The sequence below is a fragment of the Ornithorhynchus anatinus genome, chromosome X3 (assembly GCF_004115215.2).
Source record: "Ornithorhynchus anatinus isolate Pmale09 chromosome X3, mOrnAna1.pri.v4, whole genome shotgun sequence".
NCBI classification, from domain to species: Eukaryota; Metazoa; Chordata; class Mammalia; order Monotremata; family Ornithorhynchidae; genus Ornithorhynchus; species Ornithorhynchus anatinus.
Genome location: NC_041751.1, coordinates 9,768,521 through 9,792,636, shown reverse-complemented (window position 1 = coordinate 9,792,636; position 24,116 = coordinate 9,768,521). Strand labels below are relative to the sequence as shown.

At 40.0% G+C, this 24,116-nt stretch overlaps 1 protein-coding gene across 6 annotated transcripts in view; it reads left to right on the top strand.

Moving 5' to 3' along the window:
* Positions 1-24,116, top strand: part of CTNND2 (catenin delta 2) — a 471,257-nt gene that overhangs the window by 230,488 nt on the left and 216,653 nt on the right. For all 6 annotated transcript variants that reach the window (XM_039910616.1, XM_039910617.1, XM_029053896.2 and 3 more), the window contains 3 exons: positions 455-571; positions 4,786-4,958; positions 11,526-12,090. In XM_039910616.1, coding sequence (XP_039766550.1) covers positions 455-571; positions 4,786-4,958; positions 11,526-12,090 — 855 coding nt within the window. The remainder of the gene's footprint in view (positions 1-454; positions 572-4,785; positions 4,959-11,525; positions 12,091-24,116) is intronic.

Here is a 24,116-nt window from a genome sequence, read left to right as displayed (position 1 = left end):
TGTTAAGGAAGATAGACAATAAATAGCATGAGTTGATATTGACATACTTGGACTTAATCAGTACCTTTCTACTCTTTAGGAGTTTTGTGATTTGGAAAGTCCTTGGTCAGGTCTTTGGCAATTTTTATTAGTCCCAGTATGAAATTAATTGTCACTGGCTTAAATGCTTGTGAAGTAGGGAGTGCAATAGATTTATGATTGTAATCAGAGAAACATTGCTGAATTTTCTAGGCATGTATCTACAATTCTGTGGTCTTTCTAAATATTAATCAATCATGTATAATTGATTAATAATAATCATCCAATCAATGGTATTTATTGAGTGCTTATAATGTGCACGGCACTTTTCTAAGCATTTGGGAGAGTACACTACAACAGAGTTGGTAGATGCAAAACCTGCCCCCAAATAGTAATTTGTCATGTGTACACTTAACCGTAATAAAATGTGTTACAGATGGCCAGAAGGACATAGAGGATGAGCTCACAACCGGTCTTGAGCTGGTGGACTCCTGTATTAGATCCCTGCAGGAGTCAGGAATACTTGATCAACAGGACTATTCAGCTAGCGAAAGTAAGCTTTGAAAATCCTTTCTTTGACCTATAATCATGTGGTTAAGAAAATAAGGCATAAAGTCAATATGGCTATTTCAGTAGATATAACTAGCAATAGAGCATGATCATTGAATAGCTATTGTTAATTAAAGTTCTCACCTTGTTTATTTAGGTGATGATCTTTAAAGATTTTCTGAATACGTTACAAGTTGTGATTATAGAAGAGAATGAATATTTTATAAAGGTAGCCAACATGCCTCTGAAAACGGTCAACTATTCAAGAAAACATTTTTGGAAGACTGTGCTATTCCTTTGAGGAAATTCAAGACTTCCCCTGAAACCATGGAATTATGACTTTTGTCCACAAGCATTTCCTGCCTCCATGAAAAAAAAGAAAAAAACGAGTTAGAGTTACCAGCAGCATGAAGCAGTGTCTCTAGTGGAAAAAGCATGGTCCTAGGAGTCTGAAGGACCTAGATTCTAATTCCAGCTCCTCCACTTGTCTGCTGTGTGACCTTGAGCAAGTCACTTAACTTCTCTGAGACTCAGTTACCTCATCTGTGAAAAGGGAACTAAGACCATGAGCCCAATGTTCAGGCAGTGGAATGTAAAATAGACTGGTAAGGAGGTAATAGGACATAATATAGGTTGGTGGTCATGGAGTGAGAAGGGAAGGAGCCGAATTACCGTGGAAGAAAAGCTGACAGGATTTAGAAACAGACTGTATATGGGAGGACATGAACAAATGAAGCCAGAAACATAGATAATTAAATGCATACCCTTTCCACCCTCACAGAAATTTGGTTGATCACCATGTCAGAAATTTAAAAGTTTGTAGTGTTCTGTGCTTTTGAAACTTTTTGGTGCTTCCCTTCTCTGGTCCTATCTCAATTCAAAATACGTTTATTGCTTCAACATCTCTGACTGTAGTTCTCAATTGATCTATGTTTGAACTGCAGAGCTCATGCTTTGGAGTACTAAGATAGTTCTGCAAGAACTAGGGTTAAGTAATTGTGGTTAAGGGTTGATTGCAAATCATTTGTCTCCACATAGAGAAGATACTATTTTTTCCTCTTTGTAAGAGAGAATTCATCATTATCCAAGTGAAAAACAAATCATTTCCATCTCTGATGTGAAGGGTTTCTGAAATGAAGTCAAAGTTTAAAGGCTTAGAAAGATGAGTGGAGAATTCCATCTATGATTGTATTTCCTAACTGCCAAAGACACCAATCACCAAAATTACATGAAGTTATAGGGTCAGAATAAATCCAGAAGAGAGCTAGAATCCTGCAAGATGGTTAAGTTTTTGGAAGCATCACTATAGTTTTAGATTTAGTTTTGTCTAAAAGAAATCCCCTGGAGAGAGGGGAAAGTCACTGGCAAAGTTGTTGAGGTTTCAGTGTGATACAAAACGTTTGGAATCCAGCTTACTTCAGAGTGATTCATAGGGAGAGGAAATAAAGCAGAAAGTGAACCAGAGTCCTAAGGAATCCCACTTAGGTGGAAGTATCTGGAGTTGATCTGGTGCAGTTTAATTGTCCTGGTCCTCAAGATAATGGTGGGACCACTGACTAGAGATGAAAAGAACAAAATGAATGTATTTAATATCTCAGAGGAAATTTAATTATTTTTAGGATTCATGTTCAGTTTTTTTTCTTGTTTTACAGTTGGTTTGCATGAAATTTCTACCCCCTTTCCCAGTTATCCAGAGGGATGTAAATACAACTCTAATTTATATCTTCACATATTTTATTCCCCACTAAAGAAAAGACACGTTTCATTTTTGCCTGCCTTTGGCATGTATTATCAGAGAAGAGAGCAGGTAGAAATCTAGCAATTCAATTTGGCCTGGGAAAATAATTGTTCTCAGGTGAAAGTATCCATATATGACCAACCAGGCCCAGTCCTAGCTAAATTGAAGCATCTGGTGACAGTCCTTTCTAACACCCTTCCCCAGTTCCAAAACAAAGAGGTATAGAATAGGAGAATTGTATGCTTCCACTATTTCTGAAATTTTTAGATTCAGAAGCAGTCAGGGAGGTGAAGGCATGAGGTAACTGTTAGTGTTGGTGCCTGGAGTTTGTGCACCATCTGGGGCTCTGGGCTAGGGAAAGAAACCCTCCATTTCCTACCCATCTCCACCTCCAGTCTATTCTCTGGGAGTTCCTCTCTCCCTCTAGAACCATAGAATCAACAGGTTGCTGCTTTCTGGATAGAAAGTGTTGGAGGGGTGATGGTATATTGGACTTCTTTTTAAAAAAAAAACCTATGCTTTCTTTAAAACTAGGATTCTTCATTTATTAGGGATATAGAATGGGTTCCTTGAAGCAAACCTCTTGCACGATAATGTTGTCACTGTGACTAAGCCATCCTTGTCTCCTTGATCCTTCCAGTAACAATGATTCTACAACCTCCCTTGCACTCTCCTCCATTATCCTTGCAGAGAGATTTAAAAATGGTGTGCCATAAACGGGCTACTGGCCGTTTTAGTTGATCACCCAACTTGTCTGTGAGAAGCCAGTTTAATTTGCCCATGAGATGGTTCTGAGTGTGAGCGAAGTTGAAAACCCTCAGAATTCAGGATGTGGGGAAGAGAAGGGGAGATTTCCCCCCAAGTAAGTTTCATTTGACTCTGGTCCCCTAGCTGAATGCAGCTGTCTCAAAGGATAGAAATATTTCAATATATATTTCAAATGTTTGGTGGATCCCACCCTTACAGTTCTTCTAAGCTTTTTGAATTGATATCTTGGCTCAAGCCATTTATTTTTTTATCTCCCTTCCTTGACAAGTTGATTCTTATCATATTCATGGCATCTCAATTCAATTCCTTTTCTGCATTTAGACGGTGATATTTTTTTTTCACAATGTCCCCCCTCTTCTCCCCCTTCTTCATTCATGTATTTTACCTCCAAAGAGGCCCAATCTTGTCTCCTATTTCTGTTGTGCCTTTGATTTTTATCCTATCTGTTCCTAAAAAGAAAAGTGCAAAAGTTTAGAATTTATGTTCTCAGGCATATTTGTAGGTTATTCCCTCTCCACTCTACCCCCTCCTTTTGCTGTTCTAGAACTTCTATTATCATAATTTATTTCTTATAACTGTTTTGACAAGGGCATTTGAAATTAAAACAGCACATAATTAGTGTTTCTGAAGATGATCAAAATAAGTCAAGAAATAACTTGCTACTTGTCAAGAATGAGTCTTCAACTTGAGTTGTTTTTAAAGGGAAGAATTCTGCTCTGTTATTTTGTTGTTTCTCTGATTGTCATTTAGTTTCTTCACAAAACATTTACTGAGGGCAAAGAAAGTATTAGTTCTTCTTTTAAACATCCCTTCCTGATGGCATTTTAAAATATTCAGCATTTTACTGACTTCTAATTGAAATGTATGTCCTTTTGATGACTTGGGAATAGATGAAGAGTGGAATTTTGTCTCCAGTTAGATTTCTGAGCTTCTCAGCAGGAAGTTAGATCAACAGTGGTATTTGAGGGCTTACTGTGTGCAGAGCACTGTACTAAGCACTTGGGAGAGTACAATACAACATAGATGGTAGACATATCCCCTGCCCACAAGAAGCTTACAGTCTAGAGAGCAGGACAGACATTTAAATAAGTGCTGTGGGGCTGAGGGTAGGGCAAACATCAGGCATAACAGTATTATGTCATCTTACCCAGTATCAAATTCTAGTCTGTCAATCGTATTTATTGACCGCTTACTGTATGCAGCGCACTGTGTTAAGTGCTTGGGAGAGTACAATATTACAATAAACAGACACATTCGCTGCCCACAACAAATTTTCAGTGTAGAGTAACCAATGGTTGGTAGCTTTGGTGTTGGGAGGGATGGGGGATGATTTAGCATCAGGTGAACAATTGGATATAATTAAGGACATTAAAGCAAATGATGCAAAGTAAAACATCTACTTAGAATGAATTTAAATGCATTTGCTATGATCGGTATGAGAGGAGGAAATAATTTCTTATTTACTCATGAAAATTTTCTGTGAGTCAAATTGACTGATTACAAAAAAGATTCCTCACCAATTAAAAAAATTCATTTTGAGTTAAACTCTAGCATTGAAATGATATTTTACAGCCTGATGTGAATTACAAAAGTCAATGCATAGTTGGATTCATAATGTGTGTGCTATTGCTAGGCTACTCCTGATAAATAATACATGTCATTTCAGCTTCACTGACACTGTCTGTAACTGCTTCAAATTACTTTCAACACAGGGCCCAGCCTTCTCTCCCAGAGTGCACTTCAGCTCAATTCCAAACCTGAAGGGTCTTTCCAGTATTCATCCAGCTACCATAGCAATCAGACCCTTGCCCTGGGTGACACCCCACCATCTCAGCTCCCAGCCCGCAGCAGTCAAGCCAGAGCTGCCATCCAGAGCTTCAGCCAGGTACGTGAAGGAGGAACACATCTATGCGTCACGGTCTGTAAGACCATTTGTTTGGGGGAAAAGAGTCGGTTCATCTTTATCCATTTTAATGTTACCATAGTGCTATTCACTAAAGTGAGTTAGCAAAGACTAAAATACGGTCATTAGATTGTAATAAATTAGAGTCATACTATGACATGATCCAATATGGTAATAAAATAAAACTCAAATAAAAGAACAAGCATGCTCTAGTCATAGATCAATTGATAAATAGTTACCTATTTGAATAATACCTTTTACAAATAAATGTATTATGTACATTCTGAATATACAGTCATTCAGTTGCATTTATTGAGCACTTACTGCGTGTGCAAAGTACTGTACTAAGCTCTTGGGAGAGTACAATATAATAAGCAATAAACGGATACATCCCTGTCTACAATGAGTTTACAGCCTAGAAAGAGTGTGAAAGAAAAAGCAATATTTAACATGATGTTTCTGAACATGGAAATCATATTTCTAAAGGAAAGTTACTATTCTAAGAAGTGGTCTGTTGACATGTGGTGAAGGGACTAACCTAAAATATAGAGGTCAGTTGTATTATGTTGCTCTTTCATCAAACTTCATTGCAGCTTCATTTTGAAATGTGTTCTTTGATGGTATTATGTTTGCATTAAATGTGAATTGCTGAAGATTGAAGTGTGAAACTTTAGGCAAATGGTCAATTAATGCTAGTAGAGTATTTGCACAATGACAGGATAGACTGGCACAGAGATTATTGATCAGTAGAGGTGAAATACTGATACGAAGATAGATCACATTCAATAAAAACAGTCTACTATCTGATAACACATGGAAATAACATGAATTAGATGATCACTAACCTACTGTTATGCTGTGCAAGTTCAGCATGCCTTTACCAAGGCTTCTATCATTCTTTGTTTTTCTAGCGCAACAGCTAAGGTCAAGTCAAGCTGCACTGGAAAAATTTTAGGTAAAAGCATCGGGGACACAGGATGGGGTTAAGATGAATATTGATGACTGCAAAGTGTAGTAGGTTGAATGGGCACTTTGCAGCCTCAAAACTACTGTGGAGCTGTTGTGGACAAGAGAAGGCTCAGGAAGGAAAAGGTGGAAGAGAGTAGAACAGGATAGGAACTGCAAGTAAACACCAAAGATCATGAGTTTAGCTGTTAGTGTCCTAATTTTGCAGACCTTCCCCTCTGTCTTCACTTCCACCTCTACTTCCTTCATTACCACCACGTTTCTTCCCCCAGTACCATCCCAGTCCAAGCCTGGCCCTCAGGCTTCGCAGCTATGGAAGCAACTGGGGGGATGGAGTCAGGTAAGGGGTTGGGAACAGCAGCAGGGATTGTGAGATGCCCAGTGGAACCTAGCAGTGTTGAGCTATATAAGAAATAAAACACAGAAAAATAAATATAGAATAGAAGAGAGAAATGTAGGAGGACTGAAATAACAGGTTGGCAAGTTCTGTGTGAGGGGAGGAGGGGTAGGAAAGTGAAAAGCTGTGGGGACCCCAGAGGTAAGGGGGCGGGCTTGTGAAAGTGGAGACCAGAGCAGCAATCACTGGAGAAGAAGTAATTTCCATGGGGTTCAACATCAACCTCTCCACACCTCCCTCCTTCCTTTCCAGGAGCTTCTCTTATTTTCTTATATCTGAGCTGGGTCCAGCAAGCCTCCATCTACGGACGGGAGTGGTGGAAGAATTTTGTAGAAACCAGAATACAGGTCCGAATAGTGGAAAACACTCTTAAGGCTTTGATATAAAAATGAACTGTTATATTACTATTTTTTCTTGTACATAGTGCTTCTTCCCAGGAAAGTCCGGCAGTATTGTCAGCATGGTATGTAAAGAAGTTGGGTGTCCATCTCCTTAATTACAAGAATGAACTGTTGAGAGCAAGAGACACTATAAAGTTCCCACATGGATAGAAGTTATAATATCCCACTTGCTTATTAAGGAAACTGCATTTCTAGTTGTTTCTGGACCCGTTGACTCAGTTCTATGCTTTCCCTTTTGAAGATTTTTCTATTTTTTAACTCCCCATGACTTTACTTGAAATCTTCTTACAAATATCCCATCTACCATGGGCTAATGTTTTATCACTGATCAGGTAGGCAAGCATCTGTCAGAGAGATCGTAGGCAAGGTGAAAATATTCTTTGTAGAAGCTATAAAAAAATGGAAGGGTCTTTATTAGTAGGTGAAATAGGTAGGCATTTGGCATGACTCAACCTGAAACTTTTATTTTTAATAAAAGTATTTTGAGAGAAATCCTTTTTGAAATCCCAGTTTACCAACCACCTGGGCAAATACAAGATTGCAGAATTATTTTGAGAACCTTTCAGACTTTCATATCTTGTGGGATTTAGATTCATGAAAAGTAATTCAACATATTCCTACATTTGGCAGCCTTTAAAGGAGAAAATTCTGGGACCTGAAGAGTCCCAAATCCGTGCATCTGTTAGGTAAAAGTTGTGTGAATGGGAGGTGTAATTGGCTAAATTGGATCCCATCACACTTGGGTAGGTTCATCATTGTGCATCCCATGGGCATTAAGCTTATCACCACCCTTTAATTTATGAATGATGTGATTTTAATTATTCATAACATTTAATTAATTAAAATGTTATTCAACTAACGTTGAAACATAATACCTAATCTGAACCAATGATAGTGTCAAATGCTTACTTGAAATTGATGAAAATAATAGAGATCTGTTTCCAAAACTTCTGAATGTGATCTACTGCAAAGATCATGTCTGCTGTATTTCGCTGTTATCTAGAGATGCACTGTGATTCCAGTCACACTGACTCAACAGTATTCTTCAGTCAGTAGTATTCTTCAAACTCTGACTAGGTTCTTGCCAGCTGGGCACCTTTTAGCTTACATTGAGTGGGTCATCAGTAAAGACAGATGGGTTAATAGTGACTATTGAGTGCCTACACTCTTCAGAACATCGTACTAAGCTTGGGAGAGTCTGAACACACTGCTTTTGAAGAGTTTACCATCTACTGGGAGATGCTACCTGTAGCCATCTGTGACATTCTGAAAGGAACCATACTCATTCCACAAGGGAAAAATACAAGCCTTTAAAGATGGAGAGAACCACAATCTCAAATAATGAAGGTTAATTGACTGTCAACTTTTGGAGACCGGCACAGCAGTAGATCTGTCTGGTATGGAGCGGCTTGAGGCAGTAAGTATCCTCCTTGAGCAGAAACTTCATAGAGATGGTGCTATTCAGAGGCAGATTTTGGCGATGGGCCGTCCTTTAAGGGGCAAGCACATCTGTGCAGGAAGGCCTATCTTAACTTCACAAGAGTAACATATTTATTATTGACTGTGCATCAGCCTTTTCTGTTACATCCACAAACTTAGGCTCTGTCCATTAGTAGCAGCGTTCTTGGACATGATGAAAGACACAGAGCTGTGAAGTAAGATATGGTCGGAGAGGTCAGATAGGCCAATTGCAAAACTTCTAACTAAGGTTCACCAGGAGTACACTCCTTGTGGCAGAGAAGGCTTTAAGAAGTGAAATATTCCCTGCCACAGAGCCACTAGCGGTTGAGGATCATAAGTTTTCACTTAGCATTTGCAATACTTTTACTTCTGGTTAGAGACACTGTTTGGGCTCATTTGAAGCCAAGATTATTTAGAGATGATCAGGGTCCAAATTTTCCAGTGAACTGCTTGTAGGCAGTTAATTTTCTATACCACCAAATTGCTAGGAGATAAGCTTGCAATCAGTTTTTAAGCTCACTTCTTTTCACCATTTTCCTATACTCTGGTATTTGTCTTTGTCATGAAAGTCATAGAGGAATGAGATTGAAAAGAGTTCAGTATAGTTTTTCAGAGTTCAAATGACATACTTAACAGTTTGTGCAGCAACTTTAGGTTTGTAGTTTCAGCTAACTCCTTTTTTGATGCTTTGCATTTCATATATCCCATGGTTTCTAAGCATAAATTCAAAGAACCTTATAAATTCTAGCTCGCCAAGATAGCTGTTTAAAGTACAGCCCAGTAAACCGTTTGATGGTGGTTGGTTTTGTTTTTTTTTTTCCCTTTAGCTAAACAGAAATATTTATTTTAAAAATCAGTTGATCTTGTTGAACTAAAAGCAAGATAACACCAGAGGGGTACGGGGTGGGGGAAGGATCAGGCTGCATTTGTTAAGGGTCACACTTTTGATTTGATGGCTAGGTTTAAAGGCAGTCAGTAGAAGCCCAGTTGTCTTCCTAATAAACATTTGATCACCCTCTTTATGCAGTCACTACTCCTTTCCCAATCTACCCCAACCTTCAGTCATAGATGAGGGGGAAAATCTGCACAAGTCAGGAGGCTCAGGGACCCTGGCTCTGGGCAACATTTATAAAGTGCTGTGACCAAAGCACTGCACTAAATACTGGGAAAGAAGAACTTGGATGAACAAGACAAGGTTCTTGACCCTCAAGTACACACAATCTAAGAGCAAGGTTGGCAGAGGGTTGGCAACAGGCACATAAGAAAACATGACACAAAATTACTGGTATTTAAGTGTTACTAAGCACTTTACCAAACTCTGGGGTGGATACAAGTTTGTCGGGTTGGACACAGTCGCTGTCCCGCATGGGGCTCACAGTCTCAATCTCCGTTTTACAGTGGAGGTAACTGAGGCACAGAAAAGTGAAGTGACTTGTCCAAGGTCACACAGCAGGCAAGTGGTGGAGCTGGGATTAGAACCCCAGTCCTTCTGTCTCCCGGGCCTGTGCTCTATCCATTAGCCACACTGCTTCTTGTCTGCTTTGTGTCCTTGGGCAAGTCATTTAATTTCTCTGTGCCTAACCTCCTCTATAACATGGGGTTTAAGACTGTGAGTCTCATATGGGACATGGACTGTGTCCAAACTGATTATCTTTTACCTACCCCAGCGCTTAGTACAATGACTGGCACATAGTAAGCACTTAACAAATAGCAGTATTTTTGTTTCACCTTTCCTTCTGTATCTGTTGCCAACCCTCTGCCCATCGTGCTGTCAGACTGTGAGCCCTTTGAGGATCAAGATCCTTGTCTTTGCCCATTCAACTCTTTCCTGGGAGTTAGTGCTATGCTCTGAACACAGCACTTAATAAGTTCTACTACTGAGACCACCTCTCCTGAATAAACTTTGACAGCTCTTTCCCAGAAGACAATTTGGCCAGCTCTGACCCTCGCCTGGAGTTCAGATTTATGTTCCTAAGGCTACCAAGTGACCTGTTATGTATACAGCGATTTAAGCTTTAAAATAAATCCAGTGTGATAGAAACAAAAGAAAAAAGGAATCTGAAACTGGCAAAATTCTTTCAGTAGAGGGCTCAGCTACTTTTCCCTCCAGGGTGCCTATATTAGGGGATTTTAATATTATCAGATTAAGAGCCACAGTTGATCTCTTGAGCCCTGATAAAATTTTAAATGTTGTCTATGTGTGATGATAAGGGTTCAGTCTATTCTTTGCCATTCCAGACGGGACGCAGTGCATAATTGAAATTTTTAATAGGAAGCATCTGCTGAGGATTCTTTCTCTCCCTCTCCCTGCACGCTTGCCTTTCTCGTTCTCTCCTCTCCCTCCTTCTCTTTAGGAAAATGTTCACTCTAGACCAGGAAGATCTAAGTCCTCCTGCACAGAAGTGGCTGACAATTTACTGTTTCCATTCACATGCAAATTTTTTCTCTGGACTGGATTCAAGGAAAGTGCTCCCCTTCTGATTCTTCTCCACAGCTCCACCCTGGATCTCATTTTCTTTTGTGTCATTGTAAATAAATAAGAGGCAACTGGCTTTCAATCTAAAGACACAGCTGCAGGGGGGCCTTAAAAAGAGAGCAAGTAGGAGAGAAAGAGACACATTGGTATACACAAGCTTAGAAAGATGTGGAGCTGGGTTCTCAAATCTCAGGAAGTTTGTTCTTTTCCCCCATATGTTATGATTTTCTGATTTTTCTTGCAGTTTTTTGATATTAGAAGTTTCCATTTTAATCACTTTTCTAATGTTGTTTAATAGCAAAATGCATTCTAAGAAATATATTCATTATTAAGGTTGTCGAAGAATAAACAATGTAGCCGATTTAAAAGATAGAAGTTTTTCTGAGGAAAACTATCTCTGAAGTTTACTGCTTGTTGTGTCTGTTTTTCTTTTTGATAGAAAACAGATGAATACGTTAAAGGAGTTAGGTAAAATCAAGATATGAGTAACCTGTTCTATTTCAGTGCAGAGGGCCCAGTTATATATGGCTAATTTTGCCTTTGTATCACTTCTCAATTCAGGGGCCTCGGTTTGTGGACTATTTCATTTTCCTATTTCAAATTCCCAATGGAAATGCCTCAGCAGACTGTGAACTATTCTCCCTTCATTCCTACAAGCATTTGGTTTATCCTGATTTAGGATATACATTTTCCTCCTCTGGGAGCTGGAGATTCAGATGTAGCAGGGGTTAAAGGGATATGGCAGAATGTTTTCTTGTGTCCTGCTTATGTTTTTTTTTTCTTCCTCTTGTCTCTCTCTCTCTCTCTCTTTCTCTCTTCCCTTCACCCCCTCTCTGTCTCGACTGCAGGGCACAACTAGCCGAGCAGCCCATTTAGCTGGATCTGAACCTTCTCAATCACATGCTGCCTCTCAGTCAAGAGAGTCCTTTGTGCAGAGCCATGGGAGTGCGTTCCATTTGCCTGACTCCCAGCATTCTTCAGCACTTTATTATTCCAGCTCTACTCTGCCGGCACAGAGAGTGAGCTCTCCCTTGTCCATGCAGCAGGTAGGCTCTCCCACAAAGCTCCAGCGGGTGGGCTCGGCCTCCGAGAGCACCGGATACAGCACCACACAGCGGGTCTCCTCTCCTAAGCAGTCTCCTAGCCGGCTAGCCAAATCGTACAGCACCAGCTCCCCCATCAATATCGTCGTGTCTTCGGCTGGACTTTCTCCTTCCCCAATCCGGGTGACCTCTCCACCGACCATTCAGTCTAATATTTCATCCTCTCCAATACATCAGCTAAGCTCAACCATTGGCAATTACGCCACCCTCTCTCCTACCAAACGGCTAGTCCACACGGCAGATCAGTACAGCAAGCATTCCCAGGAACTCTATGCCACTGCTACGTTGCAGAGACCTGGCAGTCTAGCAGGTAAATCGATTTCACTTGGATTGTCATGCTTTACTGCTGCTTTTTTTCTGAAATACGTCTTTGATTTGGGACAGATGGTTTGTCTCTCAGGCAGTTTGTGAGTTTGCGTGAGTAGAAAATTGGGAACTGCTGAACTTCATTTTTGTTTTTTTTTCCACCCCTGTGCATCTGGTTTACCTGTCTATCTGCATTCAGTAGCTGCCGAGAACGTAGAATACCAGAACTCTGCTGTGTTCCTTACAGGCTGGGGCCATGGAGGCAGCGTAATATCTAGATGATTGGGGAGGGAAAGAATATAATGGATACAGTGGGGAAAGACAACCACACACTTAGGAAAAATCTGGTAAAATAAATAATAATAAATTGGTGATTTCAGTAGTTTCTCAGAAGCAAAATGTAATAGATTCCTCATCCTATTTTCTAAGCTGCTTATCTATGAATGCCGGTTACATCAACAATTCAGAAATTTTCAGTGTTGTATTTAAGTGACCTAGACATTGAATCTCAAGGTATTTAACTAGCAGTGAAAGAGAAATCAACTACAGTAAGTTCCTTCCCAACCTTGTTTTTGTTTTTATGCTGGTCTTTTGCTTTACAAACACATGAGATTGCTTGACTGGCTTACATCGCATGTGCTGATACGTTTGGTCATTATCAGACCACACTGGAGTCAGGGATTCACTCCGTCCAGAGATATATCTTCTGTAAGAGCAAAAGGCAAACATTTTGTATCCTGAAGCACCTGACAAACTCTTTCAGTGGTAACTTTTTTTTCTTTTATAAAATAATTTTATGGTCTTATCACTATAGTAACAGATGCTCTCATGTTTTCTTTCTTGACATAGAGAGATGAATGTGAAGATGAATAGGATAAAAAGGTATTTTCTCTAGACATCAGACAGGTGTACAAGAACCTTCTTTTCTTTATCACAGAACAGTTGTCAGCATGGACTGGTTTCTCGTAACAATGGGTAACCGGAGGATGTTACTGTCCAAAAATTAAGCTATGTCAACTGAAATGGAAATGTCCCCTCCTTCTTCTGGGCTTCTAAAGAAGAAAAGTTCAAAGATGTTTTCCTAATTTAAGAAATTCAGAGAAGCCAGCTGGAGGTTAGGGGATTATTATTCTGTGTCTCTGTACTTTATGGAATAGAAGTGCTGTTTTGACGAAGCTAAGATAGTGAACAACAAATATAATACTCAGGCCACTAGGCTCCCAGATACAGGTTACCCTTCATCAATAGGTATTTTATCAATCCACCACGATCTGATTTTCCTGCCTATCAAAAAAAGCAGTTGTTTCAAAAATGGGCCTTTGCGGTTTATGTTCCTTGGCATTTTTATAAGTAAAACAAAGTTGAAAATGCAGATGCCTTAGTAGCTGGGATGAGAGCAGGGAATTTCTCCCCTGTTCTAGGCCTGTAGCTGTATAACTGTGATGCCCAGGTAACATATTTATTTATATTAATGCCTGTCTTTTCCTCAATTGTAAGCTCTAGACTGTTTAGACTGTGAGCCCGCATTGGGCAGGGATTGTCTCTATCTGTTGCCGAATTGTACATTCCAAGCACTTAGTACAGTGCTCTGCACATAGTAAGCACTCAGTAAATACTAAAGAATGAAGCTCTCTGTGGGCAGGGAATATATCTGTTATATTGTTGTGCTCTCTCAAGGGCCTAATACACTCCTCTGACTGACCTGCTGCTGGGGAAGAACAGAGTTACTCTAGCTTATCTCTGGACTGGAGTCTCCATCGGTGTCCCCAACCTTTTCCAGCCATTCTCATGATTCCCATCAAATGCCCCCTGTATCTCTGTGCTCCTCCATTGGGGTGTACTTGCCTGCCTCAATAACTGGACTACCAGTTGAACCAGAAGTTTGGGCTTCAGTGCCAGGGTCACGGTTGATTCTTGGGAGCAGAGAGCAGCAGTAAGGTTGGCAGCAATAGGCACCCCGACATGGGTTCTGATCTCCATGGCCACACTAATAATCTCTCCATCTCTGGAAACCTGGAGAGAGAGACAATATTTTCCCTAGGGGCTGGAAAAAAACAAGACCAACTGCTCAGTGTTTAGCCAGTGTTCCCTTGGGAACCTACTGCCTTTCCTATAAACTACCCCGTTTGAATATTTACCTTCATGAGCCTCAGTGGATCATTCAACCCAAGGGTGTCTCTGTTGCTACTTTCTGTCATCCCCATCCCAAATTCTCCCTTTTCCCTAAATCAGCATCATTCATTGCTTTGCTGAGAGTAGCTATGTTGTTTTCTGGACTGACCAGCCAACAGTGAGGCATGACACTGAGGTTTTCAGGACAGTCGAAGCTCACATCTAGGGCCAGAGAGTGTTGAGAGCTTGGTCCCGACTGCTAGACCTTTAGAGTAACAGATGAGCCTGAAACACTGCAAACCATAATTTTGAGTTTCCTTTATTTCATTTGGGATTTTAATGTACCCAAATTGTACAGAGAATTCTCCTCTGGGGGTAGGATGTGATGTGGTAATGAAATCCCTCTTTAAGGGATCCCTCTTAGGCCAAAAGAATGTGGCAGTGTCACTGTGATTCTTAAGAATTTGTCTGGGTCCTCTCTTCTTACCCTGATCCCTGAAAGCTTAGGTCACATATGGCATTTCTTTTCTCACTGGCTCTGAGGTTTGAAAGTACTGTACATGCTGATCATTTTGGAAGTGTCTTTAAGTCATGTGCTGAGGTTTGCTGCTATGTAGACTATCTGAGCATTCTATGTCGGACATGCCTCTCTCTGAAGGAATAAGCAGGCCGGTGGCATCTTAGAATTGTTCCCTGTTTGTCAATAATGCAATAAGTCCTTTCAAGATCCATGCTTCAAATTGAACAATGTGAAAAAATGCTGAATATTTTGGTAATTTACTGGGTTTTAGAAGAATGAACATATATTGCTTGTTAAAAAGATATGAGGCTTTTTTGAGTTTTATAAATGCATAGCAAGTACACATGACTATTAAAATTGATTTTAGGTTTTTTCCTTCTGAGTGTTAGGCATGATGTCAGAATAATTCAAGATGCACTTCTTTTAGATTCAGTGGCAGTTTTGTATGGCAAAGTTATTAGTATGTCCAGAGTTTTGTCCTTTCTGAATAGCTTGCAGTGCTTTCTAATAGTCTGAAGCACTTACTGTTTGCCAAATGCTGAACTATGCACTGGTAGGTACAAGACGGTCAAGTTGTACAGTCCCTGTCCCACTGTAAGAAGGAAGTATGATTTTATCCCCATTTTACAGATGAGGTAACTGAGACCCGGAGATGTTAAGTGTCTTCCCCAAGGTCACACAGCAGACAAGTGAAGGACTTGGGATTAGAACCCGGATCTTGGATTCCCAGGCCTCTCTCCACTAGGCCATACTCACTTCCCTCTCAACTGTGGCATTTGGCAAGAACAAAGAATCCTCATTTTGCCCTTTATATTTGGCTCACATTTGAAAACATTATGAAAAAAAGGCAGATCACATCTTTATATAGTCAGAAGGGAATAAATGCTCTAAAGTATATGGCGTATAGTGAATGTGATTTTCTAAGTGATGAATTTTTAAATTGTTATTGTACACATTTGCAAAATGTGCTATTTCTTAGTGATTGATATTTAAAATTCCAGTTTCCAAATAGGTCAGGACAGTTCATTTGGATTCAGAAAACATAATTTAGGAATAATGTATTGACTCATACTGGGGAATGTTTAATGAACTACTAGCATAGAATGGCATTAAATTATTATGATCATTAATAATTGTTATGTGTGCTTAGTGTTTTGTACCAAGAAATGGGAAAAGTACAAGGATATAACTTCAGATGTGGTCTTGCCTTATTTTTGAATTTAAGGTTTCGAATGCAACTACAGTAGCATCAGAGGTGAATCAATGTACAAGGGATTTGCAATAGCAGTACAGATGGCTATAAAATCCTCATCTATAGAAAAATGAATAAAACTTTGAGAGGATGAAGAGTGGAGTTGGGAATTGGAAGATGTAGTCCCAATACCTTATTAACTGAATGCCTTGGCCAGGTGTTTTTTATTTAATTTACTGAAGATATTTCCCATGAAAATAGCTGGTGTTGCTCCAGATCACCTTGGGAAAAGCAAACACTCGAGAGCAAAAGCATATTCCATAGGTAGCTGTCTGGATCATTTCCAGCCTTCTGGCATCCTGTTATTTATGCTATAAGTTAGATTTCATACTGCTTCCCCCCAACTGCTTCCTCCCATCTCCATTCGGGTGTGTGGTCTCTCTCTCTCTCTTCTGTCTCCTCTCTCTTCTCTGCCTCCTCTCTCTCCTCTCTCTCTTTCTCTCCTCTCTCCTCCCCCACTCCCCCCCAGTCATGCAAATAAGAATGGACTTGAGCCCCCAGGTCTCAAATAATTGAGTTTGTAGGCCAACACCCTTTCTGTCATAATTTAGCTAAAGCACCAACATTTGTGCAGGTTATATATGTGAATTAATGGGTCAATCATAGGTGGTGTTTTTAGCTTGCTAACCATATGGACTTTGATCATATAGTTAGATACCAGGATTCGTTAAAAAAAGTTTAGGAAAATTACTTGAACTTTTACAAAAGATAATTACCTGAGTTTTTCTCAGGCAGCTCCAAGGCAATGGCTTAGTTCAATCTCCCTGTTTTAATTTAACTAAACATATAACTTTTTCCCTACTTCCATTTGTTGATTAGCTCTTTTTGGGCAGGGAAGGTGTCCACTAATTCTGTCGTATTGTACTCTCTCAAGTGTTTAGTTCAGTGCTCTGCAGATAATAAGAGCTCAATAGGTGCTATTGATTGACTAAATATAATTTATATCAACTATAATCTCTTGCTTAAAATGATCAGAAATTGAAACCAGAGAAGTTGATCTTTAAAGCAGTTGCTTTTCCTTGCAGGCAACCTCAGTGCAGAAACTAAAAGGCTCAATGGAATATTGAAGCTGGAATTACAAAAGATAAATTTCATGTGAAATTGATGCATGGCAATTGTAGTCCACAAAAACATGCTTACAGTGGAATCTAATTTTTAAAGTTAATATTAAAGATTCTGAGATATGAGTTTTGCTTCCGTGTATTCCTACTAATTTTGAATTTGTCTTGTAAAGGTATTTGCAATGGAAAAAATCAATCAGTCATATTTATTAAGCACTTTTGCAGAGGACTGTACTAAGTGCTTAGTAGAGAACACTATAAGAGAGTTGGTAGGCACATTCCCTGGCCACTACAAGTATAAAGGCTAGAGGATACCTCAAAATGATACCCATTATCTTCTTTTATCTGCATGTCAAACCCAAATGGATAATATTTTAGAATTTTATATGCGCTCCTCAAAGGGCAATACCAGGTGATCACAAAGGGAAACATAACATATTCAGCACAAATTAACACTTAAAAAGATTGAGTGTGTGGTACAGTCTCTTTGAGATCACTGTGATAGGTCTGTATTGACTTGCAGCCGAATACCAAAAAAAAAAATGGTGCGTGTGACATCTAACTCTGGATTATCTTTCCTCCTAAGCAATAATACTTTCCAGATATATGGAAAAATGTTGTAGTCTAGAAGGCATCGTTGATGGATTTTCACTATTAAGTGAAAAGTGTACATTCTGGCATGAAACTAAAGGTTGGACAAAGAAAATGTGTATGTTTCCTTGATCTCTTCACTTCGTTGTGAACATGTAAAGTTTGAATTTTAAAGTTTGATAAACAAACAAGGAAATTATCACCACCTCTATGGGAATGTGCGTCAATTTGACTATATGATCATTTAATATTCAAAAAGGATAATTCTATCAAAGGTTACTGGATAACTAATCGGATTTTTTGAGCGCTTACTGTGTGCACAGTGCTGTACTAAGCTCTTGGGTGAGTACAATATCACAGTGTAAAAGACACATTCCCTGCCCACATTCCCTTCCCTGTTTGGGGGGGGTCGAGGACAGACATTAATATAAATAAATAATGGATGTTTAAGTACTGTGGGGTTGGGATGGGGGAATCAATCAATCATATTTATTGAGTGCTTACTATGTGCAGAAACCTGTACTAAATGATCAGGAGTACAATATTATAAGGGAATAAGATACCCTCCCCACCCTAATGAACTTACAGTATATGGGGGAGATGGACGTTAATATGAATGAATACATAATTTAAATACAATTTAAAGATATGTACGTAAGTGTTGTGGGTTGGAGTGGTGCAAATATAAAGTGTCCAAAGGATGAATAAACGGATGAATAAAGGGAGCAAGTCAGGGTGACTTGGTAATCATCCACATAGAGGTAGTAGTTGAAGCCAAGCAAATGACTTCTCCAGGGGAGTGGGTATAGATGGAGAATAGAAGGGAACCCAGAATGGAACCTTGAGGGTCACCCACAATTTTAGGAGGTGGGAGGCAGAGGTGGAGCCCATGAATGAGATTGAGAATGAGCGGCCAATGAGATCGGAGGAGAAACAAGAGAGGACAGTGTCAATTCAGCCGAGGTGGGGGCCTGATATCTATATTTCCGCCAGCAGCTCTCTGTGCCATGTGCACAAAAGCAAAGGAAGTGGACTGGAGGTGGAAAGTCTAAACATTTAGAGGAAAAAGATACGTATTTTTATTCATTCATTCAATAACATTTATTGAGCGCTTACTATGTGCAGAGCACTGTACTAAGCGCTTGGAATGTACAAATCGGTAACAGATAGAGACAGTCCCTGCCCTTTGACGGGCTTACAGTCTAATCGGGGGAGACGGACAGACAAGAACAATAGCAATAAATAGAATCTAAGGGATGAACATCTGTTTAAAACAATAGCAAATAAATAGAATTAAGGTGATGATTTTTAGGAGATTCAAGTTGGTTTAGATGATCACAGATTACATTTTGCCGAGTTAGAAGATAGATTTATTACATGATATTGTTTATCATAGGGGAGAGTTATTGATATTGGAAGACTTAAGTAGAATTTAGGTGGATTCACAGATGAGGAGTAGAATAGTGATTTGTATTCAATTTAATCTGATATATAGCTCCCAAATTTTTATTATTGTTAAACCCAAAGCACCAGGAAAAATTTCATAAAGCTTTAATATGTTTTAGCATTGAAAAATGGCAATTTACCAATCCATGGTCATTTTGCTCCTGTCACCTTAAGCCAGCTTAGTGCATTTGTGTGATGAATTGTCAATACCTCCACTTTTGCCAGTAGAATCGATGAGTATTTTTGGAATGTGATACCTGGATGTTTTAGGCATTTTTAAACATGACACTTTTTTTTCCCTTGGGGATTTCTATTATCCTACTCTGTAAAGCACTGGTATTTTATTGAGTAAGTGACATTGGTGTGTCTCTTGTGTCGTCATTTTTCTCACCTCAACGCCAGCATTTGATGATTATAAAATGTTACATTGATGCTTTCTCACCAAAGAAAACATGAAATATGGTCTGCTGCATATTAACAGTATTATTGGTTGCAAATTCAACAGTACTCGAGTTGTATAGAAGGAATTGCCAGTCTTGTATTCATCTTATCAGCACACTCGGCCATTCTATTGAAAAAAACAAGCTCATTACCAAAGGCATGATCTTCAAAATTGAAAGATTATATATTTGGCATTATGAAGAATGCATTTATACTTTAGGGTGCCAACTTCCCAAGGTATTTTATATGTTAGAATGAAAATAGGAGCTCAGTTCCATTATTTTCTTTTTGGTTGGTTCAGGGAAATGGGAATGTAATTTGGTTGAAGTGTAGGAAAGTGGAAATAGTCCTATTTAAAAAGTACTTAATAACCTGACTTGCAACCTCTTCAAGTAGAAAAACATTGAGCAGAAAAGACCTCAATGCCCTTGGTTTGGTGCAGTCCTTGATAACGTGGCGTAGCCTTGCCCTCTGGTTCTATGAGGTCTTTGGCACAACCCTCCATTCTCATATCCATATCTTCTGCTCTGAACATTTTCCTTATAGCTGCTGCAGCCAGGGAAAGTATTCAGGACCTACAAACTGTAGCTCTCTATACACACATGCTCCATAGGGATGTATGCATCCCAAGCCTGCCGTCAGAGTTTCCATCTGAGTGTCAGTCACCCTACTGAGAGTTCACCTCCTCCAAGAGGCCTTCCCAGACTGAGTTCCCCTTCCCTCTGCTTCCCCTCCCCCCCACTTTTTGCTCCGCCCCCTTCCCCTCCCCTCAGCACTGTGCTCATTTGTATATATTATTTATTACCCTTTTGTTAATGAGGTGTACATCCCCTTGATTCTGTTTATCTCGATGATGTCTTGTTTTTGTTTTGTTCTGTTTTGCTTTGCTGTCTCCCCCGTTTAGACTGTGAGCCCGTCATTGGGCAGGGATTGTCTCTTTTGCTGAGTTGTGAATTCCAACCTCTTAGTACAGTGCTCTGCAGATAGTAAGCGCTCAATAAATACTATTGAATGAATGAATGAATGTATCCACATCTCAGCTCCACATGTGGTCATCCATTGTGAGGAGGCTGCTGTGGTTTCTCTCATTCAACCGGGACTTTGGAGGGAGGCTCCCCTCATACCCAGTCCTAGAGTCCTATCAGACTAGGGCAGAGGGGTGACTCCAGCACCACAGTCTCATGAACCCAGAAGACCCCAGACCTTGTAATGCCTCCATGGCCACCCTAAGAGCTCCAGGTTTGCAGTCTCATGGATCTTGTGCCCCTGTGGTGGCCAGAAAACCATAAACCCAACTGATCCTCAAGAGCCTCTGTGGCCAGAGCTGAGAGGAGTACCTCCAGCCCAACCTCAGACCCCTAAGGCAGTGAAAAACTCCCTAATAGTGGCAATGTATATATATCTATAATGCCATTTATCTATTTTGATGCTATTGAAGCCTGTCTACTTGTTTTGTTGTGTTGTCAGTTTTCCCCTTCTAGACTGTGAGCCCGTCGATGGGTAGGGATTGTCTCTACCTGTTGCCGAATTGTACTTTCCAAGTGCTCAGTATAGTGCTCTGCACACAGTCAGTGCTCAATAAATATGACTGACTGAATGAATGACTGAACTGAGTGGTAAAGACAAGTCTTTAGCTTACCTGTCCCTTACCCTCCCCTTTTATCTCTGCTTCTTCCCCTTCATCCTTTCCATCTTCTTGGCCCCACTCTTCGATTCCCTCTCTTTTGTGCCCCTTCTCCTTCTTTTCTTCCCTTTCTCCACTCTTTTTCATCTTTAATCTTTTCTTGCATCTTTCCTCTTTTTCCCCTCTGTTTCTCTCTTCTTCCTCATCCCACTCCTGGTGTCTTCTGTAATGTCCTCCCCCACAGTGTTCTAAACCTTTCCTCCCTCCCTCAACACTCCACCCCAAGTTTTCCCGCATGCTTGAATTGAAACATTGCTTCCCCTGGGCACCACTGGTACTGAGAGTGCATCCTCCTCACAGTATACTTTTTAGCATAATTTTCCAAAAAAACAGTCAAGGTGACTCACAGAAGATAAACAGTTGCTTATTGAGGTGAATTTTTATCCTTCTGTTCAGCTAAGAGTTCGTTTTTTGGCATATCTGACTAGAGCAGCCTCAGTTTTGCAAGCTCTTAACTGATTTTTCAAGTAGGAGACCTCTTTCTGACTAAACACATAATAAGCCTTACATTTCAATGTGTTTTTCCACCTTAACCCTAAAGATAGAGGGGCCCCAGAGAAAATCAGTGAGAAAAACAGATATGACCTTGCCAAAGAAAACCACATAACTGGCTAGTGACCTTATTCTTTGTATTCTATTTCCACAGTTATATTACTCTCCACAGGTGTGACTGGCTGAGTTCTTAACAAAAGAAACCTGTTTTCAAGGGAGTCTAAAATAGAGAGAAGTGATGCTTATAGAAAACAGAAGCTGCACTTAGTCTTCTGATTTCAAATGTGTCCTTTCACTTGTAAATATACTGAATTTAAATGCATTTACATTGTATATTTAGATCTCACTCTTAATGTTGTTTTGTGTTTCTTAAAAAAAAAAAAAAACACCCCCAAAACTTTCAATCCAGTTTTCTAAATATATAACTTTGAATCCAGCATTGATGTGAAGGATTGAGGGAAAATAGAGCCAATTTTCATAATCAACACTTTTCTGGACTCTGTATTTGAGCTGTTAGAAATTAGGGGCTGCAAATCAAACTCAACCCTCCTGTGTGACCTTGGGCTGGTCACTTCACTTCTCTGTGCTTCAGTTTCCTCATCTGTAAAATGGGGAGTAAGACCGTGAGCCTCATGAGGGACAGGAGCTGCGTCCAACCCAATTAACTTATACCCACTACATTGCTTATTACAGTTCCTGGCACATAGTATGTGCTTAAGAAATACCACAATTTATTATTGTTACCATTATTATCATTATTGTTTGGGTATGGTGTTGGTATCTCAGCACTGGGTGAGTCAGATGGGCATAGTTGGCACATGGAAACGGTCTCTGGATGCATCTTTTTTTGGAGAAACTTCTCTTCATCAAAGTGATAATTTCTCATCATACAATTGTTAGATTTTAAATATGCTCAGAGATAGGAGTCTGGTAATGATACTGTGCACCTTGAAGCATCTACCCCTACCTACATATATCTCTGAGGGTCTGTCTAGTTGTGTGGCGGATGCTGGGGTTCTTTTGTTTGTTTTTGTGGTGGTTGCCATTCCTTCTGGGACTTATTGTTCATTGCTTTTCCCCCGATTTTCACAAGAAAATGGAAAAGACCTCCCCAACCCTGAAACTGAAGGATGGCTTACCGATGGATGGGGATAGAGTGATGCCCGCTGCTGCTGCTGCTGAGATATTAGAAATATTCTTTTCCATGACCCTTCCCAGGCTGCAGTGGTTCACCCCACAGATTTTTCTCACTGGGCAAGGAGTGATTGGATGAGGGAGTGTGGATGGTTCAGTGCTAACCATCACCACTACTGCAAAAAACATCTCAAGCGCACATCCTGCTGATGTTAAGACATTCCTCTGTCCTTTAAATAATTGATGTTTGAGCAGTGCTTACCTGAATAAGAGGCATTACTGTGTTCTTAGAGAAAGTGTACAAGAGATTCTCCCTGAAGGTATTCACATGAGAAGACGCAAAGATAATTATGAAGTGCCTTTTAGAAGCAGCTCAGCTATATGGACTGACAGCCTGAAGAAGTCTGTTTCAGCCTGCACCTGGAAAATCTACGTAGAGTAGTTACTAATCAACATCAGTAGCACCAAGGTGGATGTGATCACTTATTTCTGTTATCGGGGTTGCCAGAATAGACGAGAAGGTGGAAAAACAAAAGAAATTCTTTTGGTAACTGAAAAAGAAGGGGTGAGGCCAACAGATTATCAATATTCAGAGCAGAATCGAGGCAATCACAGTTCAGACCTTCTTTATGACTGTGAACCCTGCACTGATTACAGATGTCATTGTGTTATTTGTTAGTTGCTTACTTTGGGTGAAGTACTGTTCTAAGCACTGGGGTAGGTACAAGTAAATCAGGTTGGATACAGTCCCTGTCCCACATGGGGCTCACAGCCTAAGTAGGAAGAGGAAAAGATGTTTAATCCGCATTTTACAGTTGAGGAGGTGGAAGCAGGGAGATGCTAAGTGACTTGCTTAAGGTCACAAAGCGAACAATTGGCAGAGTGATTAGAACCCAGGTCATCTGACTCCCAGTCCCATGCTCTTTCCACTAGGTCATGCTGCTTCTCAAACCATATCTTCTCAAGTCATATAGAAATTACATCTGACTTCTATAGTACTTTCAACAATAGAACATCAAAAGAAAAGACAGAATCACAAACAGTGGGGTCCTGGGGGTATGATCAGACTACTAACTTCCACACAATGCTTGTCACATGACACCACGGCTTAGTATGACATATGAGGTGAATGGAATACCATAGGATACTCAGGCAATTACTCTGTGGAAGGCTGAATTGGGAAAATTATAGAAAGGTGTACAGAAGAAATTATTTGAAGATATAATGAAGCCAGACTCAAATCTTGTGGCTTTAGCAGTTGCAGATGGGAGACAGAGCAGCTGAAAGTTAAGTCCAG